Source organism: Passer domesticus, chromosome 5 (genome assembly GCF_036417665.1).
Source record: "Passer domesticus isolate bPasDom1 chromosome 5, bPasDom1.hap1, whole genome shotgun sequence".
NCBI classification, from domain to species: Eukaryota; Metazoa; Chordata; class Aves; order Passeriformes; family Passeridae; genus Passer; species Passer domesticus.
Window position 1 is genome coordinate 44,945,531 of NC_087478.1, and position 23,986 is coordinate 44,969,516.

Consider the following 23,986-nt stretch of genomic DNA (forward strand, 5'->3'; position numbering starts at 1 on the left):
GTGGCCTGGTGGCGCTGCGCGGGGCGGGCAGGGCCGGCCGGCTCCGCTGGAGCGGTGAGCTCGCGGCGCGGGTGCCCAGCGCTGAGGGCTGAAGGGGAAGGGGCGTCCCGGAGGCTCGATCGCCGCTCGGGCTGGGGCGGGCGGGGACCGCTGAGCTGCCCGAGCTGGCGGATCGCGGGTCGCCTGCCGCCGGTGCCCGGCCCCCGGCGCGCTGCTCCCGGCTGCCCCGCGGAGCAGGGAGCGCAGGCACCGGCCCTGCGGCGCCGAGCGGTGCGAGTCCGCTCTCGCTGTAAATAACAGTAAATACTTCATCCGGGAGGGCTGGCCCGCAGGAGGCTGAGCGGGGTTTGGCCAGTGCACGGGCTGGGTTTCACCTGTCACCAGGCGACAGACAGAACCACGTTCATGGATCTCGTTCCGTGAGGTTTTGGTGGGGATTCAGCTGAAGCTCAGTACCGGAATGGTGCATGAAAGTTAAGAAGGTAACGTGCGGCGAGGGCAGCCTTGCACAGTGCTTCATTGCGTTTGACCCTCTCGATGTTTTTGTAACAAATGCAAAAGACTGGTTGTGCTTTGAAAATGCTGGGGGTTTGTCCTTTTGTTTGCTGCGACAGTTGTTCCAGCGCTTACTCCTGTGGATTGATCCTGGCTTGGGGCAAGTGGATAGGATGCGATTGAATGGCGTGAAGTAGCTTCGCTCCAGCCTGCTGGTCTTGGCTCCCAAAGGGGGATCCGAACTTGTTGTAGTTCAGAATAGTGGTAGCGTATGTTGTACTGCTGTGCAGTGTGCACCCACAGCCATACATCAGGTGAAGCTATGAATTAGTTTGAGGTTAAACTGCTGGGTTTGCATTATGCAGGTTTTTTTTATGAGTGAGGATTGAAAAATGGTGGGCAGTCTTTGTTTTGGATTTCAACAGCCTGTATTTCAGCACTTGGAATGTTCTGCCTTCTTTCCGAGTGCAGTGTTGGTTGTTGCTTACTGCCTTGCTCAGTGATTGTTCTCGTCATGCTGCCGTATGACTGCTGATGTACATCAGCATAAAAGCAATTACTGATTGTGAGGGGCATTCATGAAAAAACATATTGAACATTCAACATTTTTTAAGATTAGTTCCAGGTTTCACGGACTAAGAATTGGTAGCATTAATGTTACTCATGAAACAGGAAGAGTTCTTAAACATTTATTGCATATCCTGTGTTGCTTGTCCAGACACTGTTATACTTTGGATTTTGCATTTGTCTCATTTATTACCTTTTAACTTGAAACGCAAATTCATTGTGGCTGACTGACTTTATTGCCACTTGATTATTATTTTTTTTTAAATACAAGACCAGTCTTAACTGAACAAACAAGTTTTCCTACAGTTGAGAACTAAGACTTGTGTATTTCAGATGTGGTTAACTCATCATGATTTGTGGTATTAGAGATACTATTCAAAACAGATACTTTTGGTGGGGTATGGATTCTCTAGGTACCTTGTTCCCGTTGACATGTAGAGATTTTTTATTGAAATTGGTGATAGCAATTATTTTTATAAAGCAAAATACACAGTTTTAGCTTACATTCAAATACTAATTAGAGGATTTCTACAAATTCACAGTTAGGTGGATGTAAACTTTAAACCCCATCTGCTTATTGAGAAATAAGTTTCTTGGTAGTGCCTGCTCAGAAGATAAATTAAACAATAGTTTGCCATCAAGCTGGAGGGGAACAGGTTGGACAGGGTCTACCAGGCTTGAATTTTATGTTCTAGCACTTCAGATACTGGAATGCTGTTGACATTCTCACCTAGTGGCTTTTTCAGGGTATTCACTGCAGTTTGTCTGTCACCCACAGCAGAGGGCACTTCTGATTTAATGAATGCTACACCACTTAACCACCATCTCTATAGAGAAGCTTCCTTTCAGATTTACACAAAGGAATTTGAACATGCATCCACATGCATTTTCTTCATAATATTTCTGCAGTTAATTTTGCAAAGTGTTTGAGAGTCCTAACAAGATGCTCTGGCATTGGTACTAGAGAAGATTGGATGGCTGGGAATGAACAAAACAATGGAAAAAGCACGAGATCTAAACCCAAGTAATTTGATTTGGGGTTATTTTAAACTCATTAGGATTGACTTTCTAGTCTTTTAGCATATAGAGTTTGCCCACAGAATAGCTGCCGAATAAAATTGCTGAGAGCTAGAAATGCCTATAGCTCCTTTTTAGCATAATCCATGATCCTTGTTTGTGCCTATTTATTAGGTTAATGAAAAGTTTCCTCATACAGGGATATTGGCCAGTGTCTTCATAGAAGTTTGGTGTAGGGCTGCACAGTTAGGACTTGCATGTGTTTTTCCATCGTGAATCATAATGTAAAATTAATTTCTTGTAGTAATAAAATTTCAATTACTGCAATAAAATTACTTAATAAAGGAATTCTATGTTTCCGTGATTTATTTCAAGGTATGTTCTCAACAAAACACTAAAAAGATAGCAGATAAGTTCTTAGCTATTCTTCATATTGTCTTGTTTGTTACAGACACAGCATCTCATATCTAAAGGGTCAAGATAGAGCAACACAGCTGTTCTTCATGTGCACTGTGCTAAGGTTTGCTTGGGGCTTGGCTAATATTGTTACACACAACTGCACTGGAGGGAGTTGTCCCATAACACAGGGAACTTCTTAAAGAGTTTTGGTTATTATGTTTATTAGCTCTTTTACATTTACAGACCTCTATTACAGGTCTGTCTTTGCAATTGAAACCTAATCAGATTATTTGTCCTGATTTGTAGTAGAATCAAATCTATACTACCAGGGAGAGAAGGAGTGCATGTCCAGGTAACTTCAGTGTGGTTGATTTTGGTAAAGTTTGACTGAAGGATACAGATGTCTTTACATCTTACTTGAAAGAGAGACTGAAGAAATATCCTTAAGTGTTTCTTTTGAATGTACTGCATAATACTGATTCCAGGAAATAATTTATTCTTGCATTCTCTTTTTCTTTGCTCACTCAGATAAGGGAGGTGAATGTCTATATCTCTTTTTTTTTTCTGCTGTTTGTTTGTTCATTCTTTTTTGTGTATACATTATCAGAGAATTGCATAAATGGCTTCGGAACTTGTATCTGGCAGAATAGGCGAGTCAGATTTATTAAGAAGAAAATATAAAAAACTCTGAAAATCCACACTACAGGGGAAGATGAAGTAAATTGGAAGTTGCCACAGTCTTCTAGCTCTAAAATTTGAAAGGTGATATGAAAAAAGCTTCCTTGCACAATTTTGGTGAAGCATAAAGAGATGGTTTCTTGTTTCCTTCCCCTGCACTTAATACTTAAGTTCATTAATCATTGGATCATACAAATGGTAATGTCAGCAGTCTCATGGGCAAAATACTGATTTTTGAGCTTGTATTTTGAAAAGCAATGCATAGGAAAGAATATTTCTACTTGCTGTCTGTATAATACACATCCATTATTTTGCTAGCCTGGGATCTTAAGCAATCCTTCACTTCAGACAAACGAGTAGTTCTGTGAGCACTGGAATTAAAGGAGTCTGTTTTCCTTCAGATTTGTTTCTCTATTTGATGTATACTAATACACAGGGTGTGAGCCTTTCCTGTCAGGGACAGTTTATAAATACTTTGCATTATTTGGTTACAGTTTTCAAGAAATGGCTGAATTGAGAGGGCTGTGAAACTCTTGTTTTCTTGTCTTTGTAGGATAAGCCATTGGTGCAGATTGAAACCATGGAGTCCATGCTGAACAAGCTGAAGAGCACTGTCACAAAGGTGACAGCTGATGTCACCAGTGCTGTCATGGGAAATCCCGTCACCAGGGAATTCGATGTTGGGCGACATATTGCCAGTGGAGGTAATGGTCTTGCTTGGAAGATATTTAATGGAACTAAAAAATCAACAAAGCAGGTGAGTTACCAAGTAAAGAGACCTGTTTTTATAAACAGTAGATGACAGATTGATTGGTAGCAGTTGGTAAGTGGCAGTTAAAGTCCGACTGGACAGACTAATGTTAAGGGTAGTGAAATTATGCAAAAAACTCAGCACTATTTAGGTATATTGTTCTCAGATACATAAGTATTACTTGCCTTAAGCCTTTTGGAGAAAGAAGTGGTTCTGCATTCATAGCATACAATGCTATGGAACAATTCTTTGGAACCAAGATGAAGAATTCATCTGAGTTAAAAGTGATCTGACAAGAAGGAAGAAGTTTGCTTTAACATGGATTAGTTCCTCAGTTTGTTGCAGCTTGCAGCTTTTTTTTGGTAATAATTCTGTCTTTTTACAGTTTAAAAGAATCATGAAGTATGTCATCATTTGTTGTCAGCAACACTGTAGTCTTTTGCTCAGCTAGGGTACAGAAATTGAGCAGTTAGAAATGTTAAGTTATGAAATACTGTAACAGGAAGGCATGGGATAGAGTAGGAGGTTGTGAAGGAAGTTAGTTATGCTTTCCACGTGCTGTTTTCAGATCAGTGTTGTTCCTTTTTAGTTTCCTTAAAGTATTAGGGTTTAGAGCACCAATACTCAAACGTTTGACTCACTTGAAATTACATGTATAAATGAATATGGGGTTGTGACTTGAGAAGGAGGTTTGCAAAAAACAGAGTTTAAGAATTATTATTATAGAAAATTATTTTGTTGCACTAGAGAAATGTGAAAAGTCTTTTTTCAAATTCGGGGAGGAAATACAAATTTCCAAATGTAAATAAAAGTGTTAATAAATTACGGTTATTAGTTAAAAGTAATGCTAAGTAACGTGAAGTCACTTAGACAATGCAACAGCTTGCTGCAAATGTACCAAAAAGAAATGGACACAAAGAAATTACTTTGGAAAATGTTTATACAATCTGTTAGATCATAGGCAAATAAACAGTAGCAAATAGATATATGTAGTACATAGAATAAATAATCTGCAAAGAATGTGTGATCTGATTCTGTGTGACAGAGTCTGAACAATGTTTAATCAGGTACTTTTGCCATGTTTTCATGCATTTTTTTAGCTGGTGCAGAGCTCTGTGCGTCTTTTATTTACTGAATTTACCCAACATAGCAGTTGATTGGAGCTTTTTTTTTGGTCTTACTCAGCTATACAAAGTGATAACATTGGAAGCATGGTAATTTTGATGTGCCCAGTAAGCGTTTGACCTGTAGCAGGTATATCCTTAAGGTCTGGAGAGTTGTAGCAAGTTTCTTTGACTGTATAGTTGACAGAGTATATGTATCTAGGTTCCTGTCAATCACATTTTTCAAGCCTTGAATGTTCTGACCAACAGTTTTACAGAGTTTTAGTTCAGGTCCTCCATATGGTCCTGCAATATATCTGTAAACCCTGACTAACATCTGTGCAGTTGTATGCCATCATTAGTAATTGAAAATACAGCAGCAGTTGTACTGCGTGGAATTTTAGATGGCTGGTCTTTTGACATGCAGTTACCATTCATTATTAATATTACCAGTTAGGTAACATCATGTCAACATTCACTTTGCCATTGCAAAACAATTGTGCAGCAATACAGCTTATGGTGAGTTGTACTGCAATAGATGTTCTTGAACATTATTTTTTACTTCTTTCCCATGTACCTTCTGAATGTTCTTTGGGCTGGCTGTCATTTTCCAGGTGATAGCAGTCACTTTTGTGAAGTTGCACATATTTGCTGTGTTACAAGTGTGTATATCTAAGTTGAAGCTACAAGGTTTTTTTGCAGTGTGTATTGTAATTAGACAAGTGGGATGTAAGGGCTTAATTGTTGTTGTCACTTTACCACAACACAAGTTGTGGTAAAGTGACAACAACAAGTTTAAGTCTTAAAAGACTAATAGACTTAATAGTTTAAGTCATTGTAGCCAGATAAAACAACTAAATTTGGAGGTTTTAATGTTAAAGCAGTAGAACCCATCAGAATCTTTGTTTTCAGGATTATTTTTGTTCCTCTTTTGAGTCAGTGGACAGTTACAAATATTCCATCTCTGGTGACAGTAGATATCTATAACTGTACTTTTCTTTTCTGAGTTCTGTCTGGTTCCTGCCTTGCTGCTTTTCTAGGATTTCTGAATGTTTATCTGTTATTATTTTTTAACATACTTTGTCTTTTCTTGCTTACTGTGTAGGTGACTTAGTAACAACCTAACAGAATGTGAGGAAATTACTTACCTGTGTGCATATGTTTGTCTGGTACTATTTCATAGCTGATCTGCTGCTGTTTGTTTGGAAGATTTATGAGTCACTCTGGTTATATATAGGTGTATAATTTCACAGTATGTATTTCAGCTCGTCTTAGATTTATTAACTTAGACTTTATGCACTTACACTTTTTTTGGCACAATATGGCACTTGTCCTTCTGCTTAGAAAGTGCAATAAATAGATAGGGTAAGGTCACAAAGCACTTGCCAGCTCAGTTGTAAAGCTAGCAGAATTCAGAAGGTAAGTTCCAACAACAAGGCTACAGACAGTCAAGAGGAACCTAATGGCCTTGAGTCAGCTGGTTAAGGATCTGAAGCACAAATTGTGTTCTCTTCTGCCAGGTGCAGGGAATTATGACTTTAAACAAATCATGCAGGATTGCAGCAAGCAGCAATAGAACTTGCTTAGACTCATCACAAAATATTCAAACCATAGCTGATTTAAATACTCACTTTCTGATTCTTTTCACTTGTAAACAAACAGAGGTTTTTCAGAAGTGCAGTCTTAGTTTGAAATTTTGTTATTGTTCATGTTCTGCTCAGTGTATTTCTTCCATCTCCTGTCATTGCTCTGCACTGCCTTGTGTTAATGTTTGATCCATCACACCTAAAAGCTGGAGCAGGGAGCCAGTATGGTTAGAGCCAGGAAAAGTGTACTTAGTTGAGTTAGTTACAAGTATTCACCTGCTAAGGGCTTAAGGAAAATAACTGAAAACCATTTCTTTGTGTATTGGGCTGAATTTCATATTTTGGATAGCCTATTTCGAAGAGTTTATAGGGTTTTATTTAATTAATAATGAAGCTGTTCCTGTGAGATTTTAATTAGAGTAATGGTTATAAAATGTGCAGTAAAAGAGCATCAAGTCCTGCAGACTGTATTTTCATATTATTTTCTACTGCTTTCTAACCTTTATTCATAATGCTGTTGTAGCAGCATATAAAAGTCTGTTTCATGATGAAAGGTTTTAATTCCTTTTTTACATCAGTTGATAAATTTCACATTAATGACTTCCCAGATGGCGGTGCAATCTAATTTTTTATTTTACATCAGCCTCTGTAATTTCAAAGTTTTGTACAAATTTCTTAATTTTCTCCTGCTCCAGTTGCTGAAGTTGGAGAGGATTTCTCTGTTTTTAACGTTCTTTAAGCATTAAAAAATTCTTAATGTTTTATCGTGTGAATGGTCTGATCAGACTGATAGACTAATGTGACTATTTTGTCAGATTGTACTTGTTTCGAGCAGAACACTGAGGCAGAACCTGGTTTAATAAAGCAACACTTGATATATAGTCAGAATATTTTAATTGTTCATGGTTGATGTAAATGATTTCATCTACTTAAAATCAAGCTGATTTCTGACTGGATCTGCTCCTTTGTCACTGTGTAGGTAGGGGTTATAGTTTACACATTAGTGTTTCTACAATAAAGGAACATTAGTACCTTAATTCAAAATGTCTCTTTCAGGGTTTATTTATAGTAACCTCTCCCATAACTGGGACTAAGTAAGAACAAGTCAGTTTCTTTGTTTGGTTATTGTATCAGTGGGATTGTACTGTTGATTCAAAAAACACATTTGTATATAATTGTGTGTAGGCTTAGGTTTTGGCTGTGTTGTATACTGAGAGAATTCTGTTGCTTATTTTCAGGAAGTGGCTGTTTTTGTCTTTGATAAGAAGCTAATAGACAAGTACCAAAAATTTGAAAAAGATCAGATTATTGATTCCTTAAAACGAGGTGTTCAACAGCTAACTAGGCTTCGACACCCTAGACTACTTACTGTACAACATCCATTAGAAGAGTCCAGGTAAGCTGTAGTAAAGTAGACAATAGTTACTTTTAGTCATTGTTTTGGTAGTGGATGTAAACTGTCTGGAACATTCAATACATACATCTGATGAGATTCAAGTTTAGTGTATTCATTCATATGACAAGGTATTCACCCTACCCCCATATTTCATTCTTTCACCATAGAATGCAGTTTGAGGGTGGATAAATAATCTATTGCTTGATTTTAGTCCAGTTGCAGTTCCATGTATACATTCCATACATTTAGTTCCATGTATGAGATGTATTTAGTACATGTGAGATTAGGGATTTTTGATAAATTTTAGGTGTTGTAGCTAAATATGTGTTGAAAAGGCCCTCAAGGGCCAATCAAGGGAGACAAAATTCAGCATGTTCTTCTAGTGCTTATTTGATTTATGAAAGTTTGGTCACTGGTTTGTCTTACAGATTTATTGTTCAGCTGTAGGGATAACAGCACACTAAAATCTAGCAAGGAAATCAAGGTTTCATGTTAAAATAGGAAGCTGATCCTGATACTACCAAAGAAGATCATGGGGGTTTTAGGGCTTTTTTCCCCAAAGAGGAAGGGGGTTGGACTAGATGATTTCCAGAAGTGCTTTCTAACCCCAGCCATTGTGTGATCCTGAACTGTAGCCTGCTGAAGGAAGATTCATTACATAATGTCCTTCCTTTCTGTGTTGACTTTTTCCAAGTGGTTTCTAGGAGCTGAGAATACTATAGGAATGCTTTTTCATCTTTGCAATGCCTGCTTTGAGACAGGTTTATTGGATTAAATTGCATTTGCATATTCATATCTATCTTTCCTCCAGTGCTAAACACATGTCACATTAATGGGGTTCAAAGGGTTCAAAGCTGTCATTGCACCTATGATCTAGTATGTCCCTTACAATGGCCTAAAAAAAATCAGTTAGGTAGTTGAAGACAGCTCTGAGTACTCTACAGCAGTAAATAAACTATTCCATGCTAAATGGCCTAGGGTCATCTCAAATTATAGTGTGTGCAAGTGAATCCCAGAGTATACCTCAGGCTTCTTCCTAAAATTGTCACAGTTGTCCAGTTGACTCAGCAAGTTTTCCCCTGAACTTTGCCCTTCAGAATAAAACACCAAGATTCATACCTTGAAGAAAACTTTGGTGCTTTGGCAGTGTTCTTGTGAAGCACTTAAACCTTTTGAGTAAAATTAACAGTGTAGTTACATCAGAGTTCTTGTTTGTGAGTCTTTAATAATGCCTTACACTTTGCTTCTGCTCTTTTTGTTCCCACACTCAGCTGCTGGTAGAAACACCAGAAGCATAAAACCTGTACAGTTGCATGCTGTGCCAGAAATTGATGTAACAGTTTTTGGAGAAGATTGATAAAAATAAAGATGTATGTGAAATATATCTGTGTGTACATTGTGCAAGCATGCTGTAAGATTGCTTTAGGATTTCAGGTCTTTCCAGAGTGCTTATTCTTGAAGAAATCCCTTGTGGGCCTCTAGCTAGACTGTACCTGATCTTTTTTTTTTCTTCCTTTTTTCTTCTTTTCTGTTTCCCCAAAGTAATATACAGTTGTAATGAATTGCTTGCAGGTCATCCATTATATTCCTCCTTTATGGTGCAAATAGATATTTGATGCACCTGGAGGGCTGAAGTAGATATAGAAAGAAAGGCCATACCTTTCTGACTCTAGTGTGTAAATAGTTTTCCCATTATTAATAGAATGTTTTTACTACAAATTATTGGTATCCAACATAGTTATATTTAATATAAATGTGCATAATACATACAAAGATGTAAAACCTCTTAACATGCATTTAGATGAGTAAGTCCTTATTTATACTAAATATTTAATATGAGTATGTTTATTTACAAATGGTCTTGAATTCCATTAACAGCACTGGAAATCATTATTAATTTATATTTAGCTTGTTATTGAAGAAAAGGATAAAAAATCCAAATTGCGGGTTAACTCATAATATCATTCCTACCCTTTAAAAATAGTAGTAGTATGAATTGTCCCATATAATTTACTAGACATTGCATTTGTTACATTGTTTCCCTGTAGAAAGCTTATGTATTTTTAGCTGTCACTTTTTATTTTTAAAATGTTCTTATCTTAGTAAAGACTCAATTTCCTGTTGATATTATTCAGGAAACTGTTAAGGCAGCTGCCCTGTGTGGCAGGCATCACCTTCTGCAATATTCTGCTATTTAATTAGATTTACTGCATCTGTGGCTTGGGCCCCTTTTTTTAATTACCTCTTAAAGTAAAAAATAAAGAGCCATATTTTTATTTCCTCAAAACAGCAGTAATCAGAGAGTTTGTTATGAAAACCACAGAATAGCTGTTCCCTAGGTATTTTCATCTGTGCCGAAACCATAACTAAATGCATAAGCTCTGTGTTAAAGCTGAAGTCAGACTGAAAAAAAACTACTTTGTCTTTCTATGTTCTCATTTTGGCTAGTGTTTACAACAGAAACAAGTTTTATAACCCTGGTCTTATTGATAGAAACGTGAAAGGTATGTCATTATCAGAATGGGAGGGAGGAAACCAAGCAAAAAAATTCTGTCGGGTTGGCTTACACTTAGCATTCAATGTATTTTACTTTTTCAGTTGTTTTTCTTCTAGAGAGGCAGTAGATAAAACTAAAGTCTGGATGGATAGTAAGAAGTTTGCATGTTTCAGTGAACTTATTTTACTTCAAAGGTCAAGCTTGTTAATTATTGAAATACTGAAAAAAATGTGGTAGTTTCATGCTGAGACATGTCTTCTGATGTTTTTACAGAATGATCAAAAAGTTAGCCTCTGTCTTCTTGCCTAGAACATTATATTCAAAAATGTATCTTTGTTACTGTTACTTGGTTTCTGTTCTCTGATGCAGTATTTAGTGTTCTCATGAATTAATGATCCTTAAAGCAGGTACATGTGCTACCATCCGTGTAGTGCTTTCTCAAAAAAAGCCCTTTAAAACAATTAAGGAGTGAATTGCAATGGCTGTCCAGGGCCTCCACTGCTATGCAGAGCAGTATGAAGAATGTGGATGTAAAAGAATGACACTGTCTGTGTTGCATGAAGCTTGGGAAATTGAGACATATATTGGATCCAGGACCAATTGTGAAATTTGAAATTTTGACAGTGTTATGACCAGTCATTATGTATGGAAGTTTGCTTCTTCTGTTCTTTTCAAACACAATTGACCCAAAAATGCATAAGCAAGACCATTAATTTTTCATGAAGAAAAAAAAATCAATAAAATAGTTTAGAGAACAGTCACTTCACATGCAAACTGCTGTTCATATTACAAGTGTATTTATGTTTGCAGATCTTCTCTGTCAGTTGTCAAAGTAAGAATATTCAGGTGCTCCCTTATATTAATTTAGATTCTGATCATTGTCTGACCTCATTAGATACTGCTTAAGTCAGGGACATGTTGGTTTTAGGCAGAGGTAGAAGTCTTATTTTACAAGTTGTAATAGTAGTAAAAATTACTGGATCGATTAGTCATGGATCAGGACAAGGAAAGCATTGTTTTTAAAAAAAATCATGAAGTGTTGTGTGAATCATTAGTGATTTATGTGAATGTTGGAGAATAAAATATCCTAATTCTAGTATTTGTTTTAAACATCAGACATTTATGTGTTTCTCTTTAATATAATTTTAAAAGAATTCAAAATCTGAAATACAACATGGGTTTTGGTAGCACCAGGTGCTTTGGCAATATATATGGTGTTTGTATGGTTCTTTATTTGCAGTCAAGAGATATATTACATTTACATACAAGAAAATTTTTAATGCATTTCCTATACAGGGATTGCTTGGCATTTTGTACAGAACCAGTCTGTGCAAGTTTAGCTAATGTTCTTGGCAGCTGGGACAACCTACCTTCTCCTTTACCATCAGACATTAAAGAATACAAACTGTATGACGTGGAGACCAAATATGGTTTGCTTCAGGTATGGTACAGGTTGTCTTTATAATTTTTTTCTGGTTTTAGTGTTAATGATTTTTTTTAATGAAGTCAGTACACTGCCAAAGTCTTGTCTGCCTATAGTAAATCAAATAATAATGAGGTGAGAGGTGATAGTGCCCTGATCACTCTAAGTGTAAATGAGGATAAACACTAGAAGCTCTAAGCTGCTACTCTTTTTTTGATTGTTCCGACATGTAAAATAGAAACTTTAATTTTTATTTTCCATGTAAATGTTTATGCTACAGCTGTCTCTTCCATATGTGAATCTTTCCTTTATGTTCTGTGGAGAACCATTAACTCCCAGGTTTTGTTTGGTGAATATGTTGACCAGCTTCATAAAGCATGTTTGCTCTTCTGAGATGGTGTGGCCTGAGAGGAGAGGGGAATGCACCACCACACTTAGGCTGTGATAGTTAATTAATGTTAGTAATCTCACCCGTTGATTACCCATCTCTGTTTAATTTCTTTATGCATAATTTTTAAGGCATAGGCTAAAATATGTAAAATTGGTTTTTAGTTAACTTAGGAATTTAACTGTGACCATGAGAACAGAACTTCTGTAAATGTCTTATAGGATGTTTGGGGAAATATTTAACCTGAAATAATGATCTTTTATGAACAGGTTTCTGAAGGTTTGTCATTTTTGCATAGCAGTGTCAAAATGGTCCATGGAAATATTACTCCTGAAAATATAATCTTGAATAAGAGTGGAGCGTGGAAAATTATGGGCTTTGATTTTTGTATCCAATCAACAAATCCATCTGAACAGGAGGTAATAGTCTTTATATTTATCATAATTCAGTTTCAAATTCAGGTCTTTGCCTGAAACCATTTTCATGATTTTGCATTCCAGTATATAACCATTTATTTAATATCAACCTCTGTATTTTGTTGGCCAGAAGTTAGAACACATGGGACAGGTCTGGATTGAAGTGCTGCATTTGGTCATCTCAGAAAAAGAGCCTGAGTAGGCTCACAGTAGACAAGTGATGATTTCACACAGAGGCTGGAGCCTGTGCCACTTCTGCTCCCCTTCATTTTGGATGACTTGCAAGCCTAACTGAGTGTGTTGCACTTACTCAGTGCCTGGCTGCTACCTTTGAAAATGAATTCGATCATATCTCATGTTTCCCATTACAGCAGTACTTTGATTTTACATTACACTTCCCAGCTCTAATATTCAGATAAATCTGCATCAGCAAATCACTCTAAGCTACAGACAGAGATTCTTAACAGTTTTGCCTTACTGTGTTGCTGTTTGATTCATAATTGAATTTGAGTGGTTTAATTATTTTTCACTGCTTGAGTTTCTTTTTGAAAATGGTCTTTAAAAATCCTTGCTAAATGTACTTTGTTTCACTTCTCATAAATCTCTTGTAGCCAAAGTTCCCTTGTAAGGAATGGGATCCAAACTTGCCATCCTTGTGTCTTCCAAATCCTGAGTATCTGGCACCAGAATATATTCTCTCTGTGAGCTGTGAGACAGCCAGTGATATGTACTCTTTGGGAGCTGTTATGTATGCAGTGTTTAATAAAGGAAAACCAATTTTTGAGGTCAACAAGCAAGATATTTATAAAAGCTTTAGTAGACAGCTGGACCAGGTAATTTGTTCTTTTTATGGTTATTGTTTGTTGATTTTCATATTTGAAAAGTTACTATTGTAAAATAGATTTAGATATTGAGAACACTATCAGTGCTCCAACATAAACCATCTGATAATGTTATCTTACCCTGCATACTGTTGTTATAACAAGAAAAAAAATTGTAGCAAAATATGAGCAATAAAAATATGTTTAGAGGAGGTTACATGTACCAAATTTATAAACTAAAAATTGCATTTTTCACCTAATTTCTCTGTTAACCTGTTGAATGCTGGTCTTGTGAAATAATGCTTACCTGTTGGGGTGAACAGTATGAAACACCTGGCAGTGAATTACCTATGTAGGACCATGGAAGAGGGCTGGGTTTAGAGTGATTTGATCACTTGACACAGCAGTTGGTATCCACTTAGCTATCACCACTTCACATTCTTTGTAGACTGTAAGTATTAACAGAGGACAGTGTCACAGTTAATTGGATCAGCTGACATAATGTCTGTTCATCTGCAGGTTTCCTTTGTTGTAACTTCTTTGGGTGTCTGTTGCCACAGTATGTACTGTGTTTTCATGTGTGCAGACAACACCGCAGATAATGACATTTGCCTGTTTAAAGTACCATGTTTGTGTTCTCTGATAACCTGAACTACAGTGGGAAGTTGAAAAAATGGGTGGGACCTAAAACAGGTAGGCTCTTGGGAAACAGAGAAGACTGTGAGCAAGAAGAGAGGGATATCAAATACGTGGATGGAGAAACCATCAAGAGAACAAAGTGTAGTCCTGCTGTATACTGGCAATAGTTACATGCATAGTTTTCTGACCTCATGGTGTTCATGCATGAATTACTTCCACAGCTGAGCCGTTTAAGCTCCAGTACTCTTGAGAACATACCTGAGGAGGTGCGTGAGCATGTAAAGCTGCTCCTAAACGTAGCTCCGGCAGTCAGACCAGACGCTGATCAAATGACTAAGGTCAGTCCATGGAAAATACAGTAGCCACAGGAAAGAGAGAAATTAGTGTTTGATTTGTAGAGCTATTTTGAAGTGTTTTCTGTTAATAATTTTATTTGAAATATTAAATATTTTTTAGCCATTTGGATGTAATATTAGTTGATGCCAAAAATTATCCTTATGCTGACATTTATTTATATGGAAAAAGTGGGTCCTGAGACAGAATTTAGAAAAATTATTATATTATTCAAAACTTATTTAATGCAACACTCTTTTATTCCTTTCCATTCAGCTGGAAGATTTTTGGTGCTATGATTTTATACAATTCAGTTTTTAAAATTATTTTGGAAGGATTTGAAAGTGAAGAAATTATAAAGGACAGTAAATGTAAGGATTAACTTTTGGCTTATGATTTTTGGTGTACTCTTAAGTATGCAGAATCATAAAGTATATTCAGAAATTGTTTGTCCTAATAAAGAAAAATTTAATTGCAAGCAGGATATAATGTGAGTTTTAATTTGGCAAAACTGTTGCTCCGTTTTCCTATCTGAAAGTAGCATTGTTCTTCCCTTGTCTTATGCCCCATTTTCTCCAATCTAATAGCTTTCAGATTCCTGCTCATAGTTTTGTTTTGTTAAAGGATTTTATTATTTTGCTGTGGTGTATAAAGATGTTATGCAGAGATAGGAATCAGTGTTTTTAACTGTTGAAAGAAACGGTGGGTGAAGAAGGGAGAGGGAGCAGCCGATGGTTTTGTCTGCCTATATACTGAAAGATGGGAGTGAGGGAATTGGCAGATATTTCTCAGTTATCAACTTAGTTGTCTGAAGGACTACAACAAACAAATCTGTGAGGGGTTGTACTAAGCAGTGTGGTTTTATAAAGATGTTGAGTCTCTTTTACCATGTCTGCACACTGATTCATAGGGTAAAGATATCATAGTTTCCAGAGTTTCTGGAATTTCCAGGGGTGAGAGCTAGATGTGGATGACTGAGTAGGTAATGTTGTGTTGTAATATAATATAGCATAATTATTCCTAGAAGGATATTTATTCAAAGTTCTAATTTTACATTACATTTTTTTGTAAGCCACTTACTGTATATGAAATAATGTTTTATCTTAGATACACATAACATGCATGAGTTTTTGAAAAATGCTAGGAAAATTCTGTCTTAATAATCAACCTGTATCTGAATATTTAACTACTTGTTATATAAAAATTAAATTTTCTAATTGTTAGTTGCAGATGTCATTGCAAAGGCTTACTGTCATGCATTGAAAGCGTAGATAGAGGATTGTATTTTGGAATTATTGTAGCAGTGTCAGTGTTGTCTCCCTCCAGATCAAAACCTTTTAATCTTATTTTTAGATACCATTCTTCGATGATGTAGGAGCAATGACGCTTCAGTATTTTGATTCATTATTTCAAAGAGATAACCTGCAGAAATCACAGTTTTTTAAAGGACTACCAAAAGTTCTGCCAAAACTACCTAAGGTATGTCTGAATGATGTCTTGTAATAGCAAGCTTGAAAATATATGAACATCTGTTAGCATTTTGACTCTTGGAATGCTGGACTTTCTGTAGCATTGTACCGTAATGGACTGCTGTGAGACTGTCAGAATAGAGTAGAAGGAAATAAAGGGAGATTAGAACATGCTTATTCTGGAAGTATTCCTCAGCAATCAATAATACGTTAAATGGAAAATGGCAAATAAGCCAAATAAGGAACCATCCTTTGCGTGTCCTGTTGTAGTTTATCCCAGTTTGAAAGGGAGTTGTCTTCTCTCCACTTAAAGGCTTTCCCTGTGTTTCCGTATGCCATCATAGCTCTCTGAAGCCAATTTGCCACCTTTTCTTCCTATTAAGATTGCTTCAAGTTTTTTCGTAGTGAGGCAGTCCTTTAATGCTGAATGGTGCAAAGCTTCCTTCCCTCAGTAGACTAAGTGCTTTCTTGTGCTGGCAGTGCTCAGAAATCTCAAAGGCAAATGCCTGTCATTACATACTTCTCCTGTGCAGTGTTAAGCAATATGTCTAGACTGGCTCTCTTTCCTTTTGTGGTATACCTTGATTTATATAAACTATAATGCATATGTGATAGAAAAGTAGAATTAGTTTAATACATAATAGAATAACTGAGCTCCTCAACCAGTGCATTAACTGTCTGTATTTTTAATTCTGTTTTGCACTAAACAGTGCAACATTAAGACTCCATAATTAATACTCTATTCTTTTTAATTTAGTAATTTTTTCGTTTGATCAGAAATGGTTGCTGCTTTGAATTTGGAAATAAGTGGCATGTATCTTACCTAACTTTAGACAGCCACTGATTGATCAAATCATCTTTAGGGCCTTCTTTTTATTTTTTTTTCTGTCTTGAAAGTATATTTTATGAGGGAAGTTACTGTGCCCTTGAACCATATATTTCTGTTTATTGACTTCAAAAGTATTTAAGGATGTCCAACACTACAGTAGACATCCACAGTTTTAATATCTGTTTCATCAGCAGAATCCTGTTTAGGGAATATATCTGGAGTTTTACAGGAAGGTATAGTGGGATTATGTGTTTGTTCAGTGAATGATGGGATTACAGAAACAATTACTAATTTGGAGGGTTTAAAGGATATTTTTAAGGGTCTTGTTGAGATATTTTTAAAGAAAGCATATGGAGTATGGTATTCATAACTTGTGTGTGGCTCAGTCCTATTTTCTGTGCAGTTAATTGCTTTTTGTTGATCTTCACAGTTGTTAGTTTTGAGTGCAAACAGAGAAAATTAAGCGGAGTAGCACAGTGTAAATTAAATACAGTGTACTGTGTAAACTGAAAATTATCTGTCTACTTTTTTGTAAATATCAGGCTAATACAAAAGCTGCTGAACTGGCACAATGGTAACTTACTGCAGTGCAGTACGTGATTCATACTTGGATTGTTTTTTCTTCTTTTAGCGTGTTATAATTCAGCGAATTTTGCCTTGCTTGACTTCTGAATTTGTGAATCCGGATATGGTACCCTTTGTCTTGCCTAATGTTCTCTTAATTGCTGAGGAGTGCACCAAAGAAGAATATATCAAACTCATTCTACCTGATCTTGGTCCTGTTTTTAAGCAGCAAGAACCAATCCAGGTATGTTAATATTATTCATATTGCAATTTTTATCTTTGGTTTTGTTTTCGCTGACAAAACCACTAATTGTTCTGTTTCCCTTTTCCAGTTTCTGCTCTGTAGTTGTCCTGGCAGTCAGTCTTGATTCATTCAAAATAGATTTTTCTAGGAAATTCTCAAATCCTCTACCTCCGCTTGTTTAGATGGGTTCCAAGGTTATATTGCGTTTATAGATGAGATGAGATTTGCAAAAAAGGGTTAATTTACCACTTGGTTTTGGTTGATTGTAGGAGATATATTTGTAAGCATTTTAATGCATATCTGGGCAATCTGAGCAGGGTTGTACAGTACAATGTTTGCATATATTCCACCAGTAGATGAACCTGGGGTTTTTTTTAGTTGGGTTTTTTCTTGTATAGAGTTTGCTGACATTGGGATCATGGGGTGGGAAAATTGTAGCCTTTACACTCTCTAAGAAGTGCTATTTATTCATATTAAGAGTAGTATTTGTTTGAAGACTGCAAAAATTTGTGACATTAATTTCATTTCTATTCGACAAATGTCATGTGTAAGTAAAATACGCTGTTTTTCCTGCTGTTTAAATGTATAAAAGTATTAACACATAGCTATTACTGTAAAGGAGCAAAAATTTGCATCCTTTTATCATCACAATGATGATTCCTGAGAAATCTGTCACAAAGTAGGGCATTGTGCTTCCACAGATGAGAGGTATGCATTCCTTCCAGCTCACTCCTGTGCGCCATTATTTTTCTGCAGAGCACTGGAAGGGCAAGGTAAACATGGCAGACCTTTTATTTCTGGGTTTCAAAAAAACTGGACCAGAGGACTGTCATTGTACTGTGGAGGTGGGGAAGGCGACAGCTGAGAATATCTCAGGAAATTTGAACTACTTAATGCTGTTTATACTTGGTACACTGAAGTTTTATGTTAGTTTTTTTCTCTTGAAAAAATTCAGTGTTTTACTAACCAAAAGCCAGTGAACATCTCATTTGTGCTGTGTCATCCTGAAAGGTAACTCTGTGTTCTGTTGCCTTTAGCATTAGATTTGTGACACAATCCTTGCTGCAAGTAGTTTGTAGCAAAATTACATCTGGAGCATAAATGGACACAAAAGCTGGGTGTATCTTGAGAGATGATGGAAGCAAAATACAAACTTGGAGTCAGCTCATAAATACGGATTTTTGCAAAGTTTTTCTGTGACTATCTAGATTCTGTTAAATTTTTATACTGGTATTTTTAATGCAAAGGACTGCATGGCTTATTCAACTATTATTTCTATGGTCTTTTTAGTATGGTCATGTTTTCAAAGTTAATATATCAGGAATTCTGGAAAAATAACAGGGGTTCAGAATGCCAGAGGATAGATTTCCAGATGTGGCTGTCTTTGTATAAGGCAGAAATGTCTAATTTCTGTGTGCTTGTAACTCCTGGAGAAGGGCATTCAGGGTACATGCCAGTGTTTCTTCCAAACACTCTTTCAAGATGTTACAGATTTGTATGAGGGGTCTGTTGCTTGGCTTTAGGATATTCAAATTAGGAAATGAATGCATCATAGGAAAGCTGCTGTAATTCAATATGAAGAAATTTCAGCTTCACAATGTCTTTTTGTCAGGGAATTCATAATATGAAAATGGAATATTTAGATAAACTTATTTTTGGGGTTACTGTGGAGTAATGTGTGCTGGCTTACTCTGACATATCTTCCCAGACAAACCCTTAATTTGTATCTACGGGATTCCATAGACAGCATAGGATCTGCTGTAAATTCATTTTCTAATTCACTACACAGAAGTGTTCCCTGACAAGTACTGGGCCCTGCATTAATGAATGAAGCATTATTACTTAGAGTGCAACTGCTATTAATTGCTTATTAAATGGTGTGTGTGAATCTGTGACTGTACCTTCTTAATTTTTACCTAAATAGATTAAAAAAGTATCAAGTAGGATCCTGGAAGCTTAAATATAGAAACTGTAATTCCACAATATCACATGGTTAGGGTTGTTAGGGAAGCACAGGTGTTAAGAGAACATTTAAGTCTTAAAATCTCAAGATTAGGACAAAGATTGTGTGTTGAAGAAAGACATAAAATCTAGCTTTAAAACTGGTTTCATCCATTTCACCCTGATTTTCCCAAATAATTGGGTTATTACATCTGAATCAAGGTTCATGGAATGAATGATTTTTTTTGTGTGTGTGTGCAGTTTGGGAAATTTCCAATAAGAAAATGCATATTAGCTGCACTATAAAAATCTATTTTTTTCTCTGTAAAGAGAAGGGGGAATAAATAAAAGGGGAACATTTGTTATGGGGTCATGGTACATTCATTTCTGTTTCTACACTTCAGTGCTTCTGTTTATTTGACGTAGAAGCACTGATTGCCATGTATTTTTAGACAAAAAAAGTAAGTCTTCCTATAAAATACTTCGCTTTTTGTTATAAATGTGATACTTTTAAACATAATTTATCCATCTAGTTTAACCTATTTTCTGAAAGGAGTTCGGCTATCAGTGGATGCTCACTGTCCCCTCTAGTACCTGTCCAAGTTGTGATATGAATCTTAGGAGTTACATAGTGCTCTGTATTTGAGACTGAGCTGGCTGAGTGATTAAGAATAGTGTTTAACCTTTAGATGGCTGGTCTTAAGCAAGATGGATCCCACTATGCATATGTGCTATTCTTGTGGGGTTTTTTAAGTTAATGTGATGTGAATATTTTGTTTTGAGATATTTTTAATTTTATGATACACAGTTTGCATGTTAAATAGAATAAAGGTGCTTTTGTCCATCTAGTAGCCATAATATTGTTTTTGATTTTAGACACAGGGAATACAGCATGTATATGTGGAGTTGTGATCAAGTGCTTTGAGGATAGAATCTGAGTTATAGTTTTTTGGAAGTTTAGCTTTTGTAGCAGTGATGTGTGTATAAAGATTTTATGTAAGTGTATATTAACAAAAGACCATATAGAGAAACAAGAGCTATGTACAAGTTCTTGTTAGTAGGAACAAGAACTCCTTACTGAGTCATTATGATTTGTTATTTCAGAAGAATCAGTCTAGAACATGCATATTTTGTTTGATTTGTATTTGCTGTTTTTAAAATGCAATAACATGTCAAAGTGTTTTTTGTCTTCCATGCCTTCAGGCAAGCAACATGGTAAGTGATCACATTTACTGAGTTATAAGAAAACTTCTGAAGTTTTTTTTGATATGATACAACACACTTTAAATTGTAAATATATCCTTTGCAGTTAAAACTTTTGGCTTCTGAATTGTCTTTCTTTGAATAGATACTGTTAATCTTCCTACAAAAAATGGACTTGCTTCTAACCAAAACTCCACCAGATGAAATAAAGAACAGCGTTCTACCAATGGTTTATAGAGCCTTGGAAGCACCTTCGATTCAGATCCAGGTATAGTAGTTGCAGCCTTTATTAAACTTTCTTTTTCCTCTTTCAGCTGACTTGCCAACTTTTTGTGTACTCATGTATTTTTTAACTTAAAAAAAGGATAAAACTGTATATGCCTGAATGTTGAAGGAGAGGAATGCTTTATTAAACAACATTTGTTTCTGTTAAAGTAAAATTTAGTTTCCTTGTTTTCCAGGAAGGCAACCACTTGACTGTTGTTCTAATGCTCTTATCTTAGATTCCTACAAGGCACCATAACAGAAAGCAGGCTATGCGTTTATATTTCACTGCCTCTGCAACAGAAACCATGCAGGCATACATGCCTGTACCAGTCAGTGAGAGGTGGCTTATTCTGAGCTCCTGCTGCTGAGAACATCTGTGCTGACAGTTACCTCAGGAGACCTGATGTGCTGTAAAATCATATTAATATACATTGCAGAGACATTTTTATTGATCCATTTTTTTTTTCTCCATAGGCTTTCTCTACCTTTCTAAGGTTCTTCTGGGGATTTTTTTTTAAATCATTCAACTGCAAGTAACTTCCAGTTACCCAAAAACATTCAGGAGCGGGGGATAAAGAAACAAAATATTTCTCAAAGGCGGTTTTGGATAATCAGATGTGACTTTGCCTTTGCAAAGCCCTTGTAATATTAGGGACAAAGGTTTTTGTTTCTAAGTATCTGTCATGAGTTTCTTTCTGCATCAGTACTTTGGTTACTGACGTGTTTACTTGCAACATATACTTAGTATTACTGTCTCTTTTTTGAGATTGGTCTGAAATGATGCATTTATTTTTGGTCTGTTGCTAAAGTATGGTTAATTTTGACATTATATTTTGTTATTCAGTCTATCATTGTACTGCAGTCTTATTGATAGTACTCATTGAAATTTTCTTGATTTATGTAAGAGATGATAGTTTGATGTAGTAAAAGCTGGGTTTTATATAATGAGCCTTGTGAAAATGCAAGATATTCTTGCTGTTTAAATATTATCAATTTATGAATGCTCTTTTTTCTAAAATTCATTTTTGAAGCTTCTGTATACATACCATGATGCTTTATTATTCTAGCTATTTTTAAGTGAGTCTGATAGATTAAGGGCAGCTTAGTTGGATATATTTCTTTAAATATTTCCTTAAGAGGAAAGCTTAAGACACTTCAAACTAACTGATATTGAGTTTTATTGGTACTAATTTTATAATAAATATGCATGTTTCTTTTTAAACTTGTGTGGCTTTTTTTTTTAGGAGCTTTGCCTAAACATAATTCCCACGTTTGCCAATTTAATAGATTATCCATCAATGAAAAATTCATTAATTCCAAGAATTAAAAATGCATGTTTGCAAACTTCTTCTCTTGCTGTAAGTATCATAGTAACATTCTCTAGCGTTCAGAAAATGTTGTAACCTTTAATTACTTTGGGTTTGCCATGTTGTATCTTTAAAGAAAAACCAATCATTGTGTTCTGATTTCTTGCTGGAATTTTTTTAAAAAAACTTCGGAAAAGTGCAAAAGCACCATTTCCTTGCTCTGACAGTTTTTAAAGTAGCTAACAGCTTACCGTGTTAGTAATACTGTAAAAATTACTGAAGTGAGTTCCACAGTAATACACACTGACAATGTTTGTCATGCAGGAAAGCTAAGTTTTTGTAAGCATAAAAACAAGTGTTTTTCTTTCATGATATAAACTTTGTAACTTGTCTTGAATTTTTCAGTGCAAAGATTTTCTTAATGAGTTTTGTAAATTTGGTTTGTTTTTTTTTTTTTTTTTTTTTCCTATAAATAAAGAGTTTGTTTAATTCTTATACTTCACAGGTCCGGGTAAACTCACTAGTGTGTTTGGGCAAGATTTTGGAGTACTTGGATAAATGGTTTGTGCTTGATGATATTTTACCTTTTCTACAACAAATTCCATCAAAGGAACCTGCGGTGCTCATGGGAATTTTAGGTAACAAATACTTCCAACTTTCTCTTTTGTGCTTTGATATTGTAAATCCAAGGGCTTTTTGTGTTACCATTGAACATGTTTACATAGTGTATCCCTAAAATGACTATCAGAAACTTTCTGATTCTTGAATATGTCCCTGTTCTCTTACCTTATTATGACATTTGAGTACTAGTACATATATTTTCAGTCCTTAGGGCCTGGTGCAGTTCTGAGTACTCACTGTAGTTCTTGGGCTGTGACACTTACATGGACTGGGTGCTCCACAGAGTCAAGAGAGGCCATTTTGTTCAGAAGAATGTATGAACTGTCATCTTTCAGATGCTGGAGCTTTTGAGATGTTATTGTTGCCTTCTTTTACTACTCTTGCATAGCAGATGCTATAAATGATGGTGTACAAATCTGCTGTTCTTTACTGCAGGTTTTGTTAGACTCATTTTTTTGGCTATTTAGGCACACAGTTGTGCCTGTGGGCAGAAATGGAACACAGTCTGGGTGAAGTCTCCCAAAATGACTAACAAAACCTAATTGCTTGGTACTTCTGGGAGGGAAGACCTCACTCCCACTTGAGTTTTCCCACTGCCACTTGGTGCTTGTCTGCTGCAGGGTGTGTGATTTTAGCAAATTGAATGGCGTTAAGGAGTCTAGATAACCAGAGCCCCTTCCAAGGAAGAGTTGTGACTCCTTGGCCAAGTCTGGAAGACAGTTGACTATTTCTCTTCCTGACATCAAAGTGTTCTAGGCCAATTGTAACAGCTGAACTGCCCTGCCAGTAACCCTCATTAAACACTATTAATATGTGATGGCAGCATTCTTTTTATTTGCTCAAAAGCAGCAGGAAGGCATCTTGTCTGTACTGATCTAAAGCGGCCTGTTTCCCTTAACCCTTGCACCTTTGACTTTTATTTGCTATCTAAGAATAAGAGACTCTATTTTTTCCTTTAGTTGTGTTAATTCTGAATTCTACTCAGATACAGTAAGTGAATCCTAGTTTGGAAATGATAGGCTGAAGTCAGTT

General features: G+C 36.1%; 1 protein-coding gene across 3 annotated transcripts in view; it reads left to right on the top strand.

Moving 5' to 3' along the window:
* The window catches only part of SCYL2 (SCY1 like pseudokinase 2), a 34,383-nt gene that overhangs the window by 190 nt on the left and 10,207 nt on the right, over positions 1 to 23,986 (top strand). Inside the window, exons 1-13 of one of the 3 annotated variants that reach the window (XM_064419831.1) lie at positions 324 to 482; positions 3,710 to 3,913; positions 7,835 to 7,992; positions 11,786 to 11,930; positions 12,570 to 12,719; positions 13,328 to 13,549; positions 14,398 to 14,514; positions 15,863 to 15,988; positions 17,439 to 17,615; positions 20,760 to 20,771; positions 20,905 to 21,027; positions 22,271 to 22,384; positions 22,839 to 22,971. In XM_064419831.1, the coding sequence (XP_064275901.1) occupies positions 468 to 482; positions 3,710 to 3,913; positions 7,835 to 7,992; positions 11,786 to 11,930; positions 12,570 to 12,719; positions 13,328 to 13,549; positions 14,398 to 14,514; positions 15,863 to 15,988; positions 17,439 to 17,615; positions 20,760 to 20,771; positions 20,905 to 21,027; positions 22,271 to 22,384; positions 22,839 to 22,971 (1,696 nt within the window). In that variant the 5' untranslated portion in view covers positions 324 to 467. Of the gene's footprint in view, positions 1 to 323; positions 483 to 3,709; positions 3,914 to 7,834; positions 7,993 to 11,785; positions 11,931 to 12,569; positions 12,720 to 13,327; positions 13,550 to 14,397; positions 14,515 to 15,862; positions 15,989 to 17,438; positions 17,616 to 20,759; positions 20,772 to 20,904; positions 21,028 to 22,270; positions 22,385 to 22,838; positions 22,972 to 23,986 lie in introns of those variants that run through there. The other 2 variants (XM_064419833.1, XM_064419832.1) reach the window with 2 other exon arrangements.